The 6442-nt window shown below is 33.8% G+C and overlaps 1 protein-coding gene across 1 annotated transcript in view; it reads right to left on the bottom strand.

Moving 5' to 3' along the window:
* Klhl5 (kelch like family member 5) overlaps positions 1-6442 on the bottom strand; it is a 63177-nt gene that overhangs the window by 44876 nt on the left and 11859 nt on the right. The window contains exon 4 of the mRNA XM_004642637.2: positions 1369-1581. Within this exon, the coding sequence (XP_004642694.1) occupies positions 1369-1581 (213 nt within the window). The remainder of the gene's footprint in view (positions 1-1368; positions 1582-6442) is intronic.

Genomic DNA, 6442 nt, shown 5'->3' with positions numbered 1-6442 from the left:
AGAACCAGGGATTGAACTTAGGCCCTTGTACTTGCCAGGCAAGCACTTATTGTACTGAGCTATCTCTCCCACCCCCAACCCTTTTTCTTAAATCTAATTTCAAGAGAAATATTTCTGTAGCTTATTTTTCCAGAATTTCCATCAGTTCATACAGTTTGAATCCTGTGTATTCATACAATACTTCACCTTTAAATATGGAGTTCTTTCTTGTAACACATCAGTATCAAATTTTTTGTTTCTGTAAGATGTAGTACAAACTCTCTTTCTGTACTGTGTGAGAACTTAAAGCAACAGTCATCTGTAGACCAAGGGGATCCCTCATGAGAAAGAACTTGACCAGGCTGACTCCTAGCGCCCAGAACTGGGCGGGGGGGTTCCTATTGTTTTAAGTCTCCCAGTGCTCCCTGAGCAGTCTTGTATGGGCAACCCTGGGGTTTCTATACCTTCTTCCTTTGGCTGCTCACTATATTGTCATTCCTTCTTTCCACCTTGTGGGAAATGTGTTACAAATAAAATCAGAGGTGTGTTTAATCATGTAAAAAATATATACATTATGTAACATATAATATATAATATTAAACTAACTTGTGCTTACAATACCAGGAAATAATATATTGTCTTTAAGATTAATAAAGTAACATTTATGGAATTTTAAAATAAAGTCTGGCTTTGAACAGTGACAAATCTTTCTGTGCTTTTGAGGCCTCTTTAAAAGGCCTTCCAATAAGCAGCAAAGAAAGCAGGGGAAATTTCTGTATATTCGAGTGAAAATTATAAAAAGAAGAAACTATGCATATAAATATGTTATTACTGACTGCCTTGTATATACCAAGTAGGTATCTCCTAGTTCTTAAATACTAATATTATTTCTAGCACATTTCATTTCACAGAGCACATTTCTGACCCTCAGAATGACCCCGTGAAACAGAAACTACTTGACAGATGAAGAAACTGAAGTGTGTCAGTATGCCAAGCCACAGTATTTTAAAATATCAGAGCTAGAATTATTATAGTATCTTATTAATTTCTATATTACCAGAATCTAGTAGTTAGCAGATATCTAATAAGTATGTGGCGAATGAGTTCCTCTAATTTTTCTCATCCTTAGAGACCAGTGTTCTTTTTATTACCAAGTTCTTCCAATGGGAAGGATAGGCTTAAAATTGAGTCAAATAAAATTACTAACTCAAAATCAGAAATGTAACTTAATTGGTACAGTTCAGGTAGCCAGATACTTTAGAGGGAAAACACTGGTAGAATTTTGTTAACTTGTATCTTTTCACCTATATTTTTTATGCAAATACATGTAAACATTACTTATAATAAGCAAAGAAAAAAAATCCCTACAAACAAGTACCTATTACTTACTTGTGGTGCAAGAAGAGGTAGCCTAATATAAGCCAAAAGTTTACTGAGATCTTTCCGTCTCTGCTCCAAATCATGACGGACCCAAGTGAGAAGCGCATTCAATATTGTCTCTTCATTAGGAATGTTCATGTCATCACTAGCCAGGAGTTTTGCAATTTCACTGGCTGGTAGTAATACGAACTCCTGGTTTCTGATTACTTCCATAAAATGTTCCTAGATGGGGGGGGGAAATGACAATCAACAGTATCATTGTTTTTAGTCATGACAGTGTATGCAAAAGAAACTATGTGTTTTGTACTAGCTACTCAAACAAACAAATCTATACTTTATGGCTTACAATGTATTACTACCACTTAGCAGAAAAGAAACAGGAGAAAAAAACATTTAAACTACAACCAGGTTGCTGAACTTAACTAAAATTGAAGTGGTATGTCACTTACTACATTTTAAAAACAGACCTGTGACAGTAAAGTATTGTTTTGTCCAAGTCAGGGAATCATTCTACCAAGACTTTTGAAAGAAGATAGAAAAAAATGAATTAGAAGTTAATTAGTAACAGAATTTGGATTTGTGGTTGCTGCAGAATTCAGACAACAGGGCAGCTAAATAACCTGGGTGACTTTCAAGTCATTTCTCTTACCCAGAAATAACTTCCAAACTTCCAAGACTATTTTAGACCACATGGCTTTCTCATAGCTTGCCTTTGAAGATGATGTATTTTCAAGGTCATTCTAAAAGTAATTTGGCCTTTAAAACTTTTAATGTTATTTATAAGACCACCAGAACTTTAACTCTGTTTTGAACATTTACATATCTTCTAATTTGATTTATGTACAAAGTTATTTGGTTACACACACACACACACACACACACACACACACACACACCCCAAAAGTGTCAACTTTCAATGTATCTGGACCAGAACCTTAGGTAGAAGATGACTCAGTTCTGGTTGCATACCAGAAGCAAACCTTCTCTGATTTCACATGGGGGTTAGAAATACCCTGAGGTGTGAGATGACCATTATAGGTTCTCTTGCTAAATAATCTGGAGGAAAGGAAATCTGTATCCTCTGATTTGAAGATTAAAAATCCTGATGCATAGTTTACCTTTTTAAATATAAATGCACATGCTAGACATATAGTTCCTTAATATTTTTCTTGTACTTTCTAATGCACTATTCCTGTCTCAACATGTAGAGTTTTAGTAAAATTGCTAAGGCTGTTTAAATTAGAGTTAGAGACAAGGTCTATCAATAACTATTTTTTGTATTAAAATGAGAACTGAATTTTGTTTGGCCTGTGGTAACTCCAATGAGGTATGATCTAGACTATCCATTGGGTTGACTTTATTTCAGCAGAAACTGTTAAAAAGGAAAAACCATTCATGAATAATTAAATTTGATTGTTCTAATTCATGATGATTTGATACCCAAATGAATCTATTTTTAGATGACGGAATTTTATTTTCAGAAATATATTCTTTTTTTTTTAATGGAACCGGGGATTGAACTCAGGCCCTTGCGCTTGCCAGGGAAGCGCTTATTCCACTGAGCCATCTCCCTGGCCCCTAGAATTATATTCTAATAAAATCTCAGTGTGGAAATGGCTTCAAGCAAATTGTGCTTAATTGTATACTGGCATTCAAAATAATTTGGTAGTATATAACTAGAGCTATAAAAATGTCAAAACTCTCAATACAGTTATTTCACTTGTGGTTTAACCTTTAATAGATACTCCATAAGTAGAAAACAAAGCTGAATACCTTACAATGTTTCTTTGATTTTTATTTATAACAATAAAATATAGGAACTAGCCTAAATCTCTAACAAAGTAGGCTAAAACTAGATGGATTAGTAAATAGGCAATATAAACCTTAAAGACAAAGATAACACACACACACACACACACACACACACACACATTTATTTACTTATTTATTTATCATAGAATGCTAGGTAAGATTGTGAAGAAGTTAAAATATAATTTCTAGTTGTTTAAAGGTATGACATATATAATCAACATATGTATACAACCCTAGAATAATTGTTGCTGTAATTGCAAGTTGTATTAACTGTATTTTACCAGTAAGAAAGACTTTATTTTTGGTCTTTTTTGAGATAGGGTCTTGCTATGCAGTTCAGACTCACCTTGAGCTCATTTTATAGCCTAGGCTGGCTTCAAATTACAGTGATCCTCCTGTCTCAGTCTCCTAAATGCTGGGATCACAGGCATGTGCCACCACACTCAGCTCTGAGAAAGACTACTATTATAAAGACTCACTTGATGAATTGTTGATGCATTTATTTCATAACAATGCTCACTGCAACTAAACAATAAAAGGGGATACAAAGGACGGACCATTTTGTATTTGTATATACAGAATAGTTAGGATAGATATACAACTACTTTTGCTTAATTCAATGAGAAGATTTGTAATAATAGTGTTTGGACAAGATATCCTGTCTGCTTCTTGTACTATGGATAACCACTAGGAAGATAACATTGTACAATGTATTAATTATTGAAACTGTCCTATTAATTAGTTTAGAAACTATCTCATTGTTATTTGTTTCTCAATAAAATAAAATAAACAATGCTCATTCCATCCTAGTATAATTTATATAAAGTGAAAATTGAGTTTTTCCACAATTTAGGAAATATTACTTAACTTTATGAACAAAGCACTTTTAGAAAGTACAATATTAATTTGGTTTTAAAGGAGTTATTTTAGCAGAATTCAAAGTTATGTTTTTTTTAGGCTGAGAAATAAAATTTTTGAATTTAAAAATTTTTATACTTGTCATAAATCCATAATGACATTACATAACTGTAATGAAAGAATTAGTCTTATACTATTTTTTAATTTTTGTTTTCCTTCTTTTGTACAGAGGCTCAAACTCAGGAACTTGTGCTTGCTAGGCAGGTGCTTTGTGCTGTTGAGCTACATCTCCAGCCCATTATACTATCTTTTACAAGTCACATGACTTGTTCCAGGTCATGTTCAGAGGCAGTGAAAACTAGAATCTGGGGACGGGACTCCTTCTTCTTTCCTCCTCTCTGTGCTGTATCAGTGACATCCTCAGTATAAGCATCATTCACTGACTGAATTCAGGGGCATAGCATAATTCTTACTCCATATTTTAAATCCCTTTTATGATAAAATATCTCACTACCAAACACTTGTTAGCTTTGTGTTCTTTCCCCCTTTGAAACAGTTTTAAGCAAATGAAATTACTGAGGGGTTTATTTAAATTGAAGATTGAATTTTGTTATACATTTTCATTCAGTTCCCATAGCAACAATTCAAATCAGACAATTTACCTCTAAATTACTTATTGTTATTAGAATTTCATTTCGTGTCTCTGTTGAAACTAAGTAACATTAAGTAATGACCTTGAGAAGAAAAATCTACCACAACTAATTGGCTATGAAAATAGCTTTAAAAACATCTAGCTAATTTAAATTTAATTTACATCTAAGCCTTAAAGCAGCAATCATGCCTCTACTGTAAACAACAGGAGTGACCTAAATGCATACAAATGTTTTCACATGAATAAAACTCCTACCTAGGAAAGGGATATTACTTAAATTATAAACTTATTAGAAAGAAAATAAATCCAGCTCTATTTTATGTATTTATATTTTATTCCAAAAGATACTTGAAACTGCAAGTGTAAGGTAAAAATAAGAACTCTATAAAGAACAATAAAGACAGGAGGGGGGCTGGAGAGATGGCTCAGTGGTCTAAAGCACCTACTTGAAACAAGCTTGGCAAAGCACAGGGACTGCGGTTCGATCCCCAGCACCACATGCCAGCCAGACCCGCCCCCTGGTGGGCTGAGCTGGCCACACACACACACAATAAATAAATGTAATAAATAAAAATAAATAAATTAAAAAAAAAAAGACAGGAGGGGCAGTGTTTCAAAGGATATTCAAAAAATATTAGCTTGTCCCCTTCATAAGTCTGTATATTATCCTACTGAACAATCTCTTTAATTTTTCACTTGAAGCTCTGTGAGGAGATCCCCACAGGGAGAGAAGACAAACCATAAAGCTGTTGTTTTCTATGAAGGCTTGTTTCTTTATATAAACTTCTATTGTACTGAATATAGTAAATCTATATAATGATGATTACTATCATATGAGGATGACATCATCTAGTGATTGAATATATAATTGCTAATCACTGTTTTGATCTTAACCTCTGTCAATATTTAGTCCTCACATCAAGCTTAGGAATAAATGAGTAAATAGAATGAAACTAAGCAAACAAAATGAATCTTCTCAATAGCTTAGAAATATCTACCTGCTCTTAATACACTCCCTCTCCCACCCCAGTCCTCTAAGACAAAGTCTTTCTGTATAATCCAGATTGGCCTTGAACTCACTATATAGTGCAGGCTGACCTCAAACTTGTAGCTATCCTTTTGCCTCAGTCTTTTGGGTGTTAAGATAACAGGAGTGCATCATTACACCCAGCCAAATCTTTTGCTTTAATCAAAGATTTCTCTGCTGGGTGAAGTAGCCCAGGCCTGTAAATTCAGCCCTTATGAGGCTGAGGAAAAAGGATCACTTCATGTTCAAGGTCTAAACTACATAGTGAGACACCGTCTCAAAAAACAAAAACAAGAAAAAGATTCCCTAAAGCACTGATAATCTCTTCATGGACAAACCAAATCAATGGAAGCATGGAAAATGAAATAGAAGAGAGTAGACAAAATTAATATATTTTATGTGTTGGTAAAATTAGTAGATAACTGCATACATGCACATGAATGTTCATATTCTTCTCTTAGAAGCTATACTGCCTTACCTAAAGCATTAATAGCAACAGTCTCCAATTATCACCTTAATGTAGTGTGGCAGATGATAATTTCTTAAAATCTATGTACCCTTTTTTTTCTTAAAAATTTGTATCCTTCCTTTTTCACATTTCTCTACTGTTAAGACTATGATATCTTTTTTTTTTTTTAAATTTTATTTATTTACTTGTTTATTTGTGTGTGTGTGTGTGTGTGTGTGTGTGTGTGTGTGTGGCCAGCTCAGCCCACCAGGGGGCAGGGCTGGCT

This window comes from Octodon degus, unplaced genomic scaffold (assembly GCF_000260255.1).
Source record: "Octodon degus isolate 3935 unplaced genomic scaffold, OctDeg1.0 scaffold00158, whole genome shotgun sequence".
NCBI classification, from domain to species: domain Eukaryota; kingdom Metazoa; phylum Chordata; class Mammalia; order Rodentia; family Octodontidae; genus Octodon; species Octodon degus.
The sequence above is the reverse complement of the archived record's forward strand: the minus strand, read 5'-3'. Positions and strand labels throughout refer to the sequence as shown.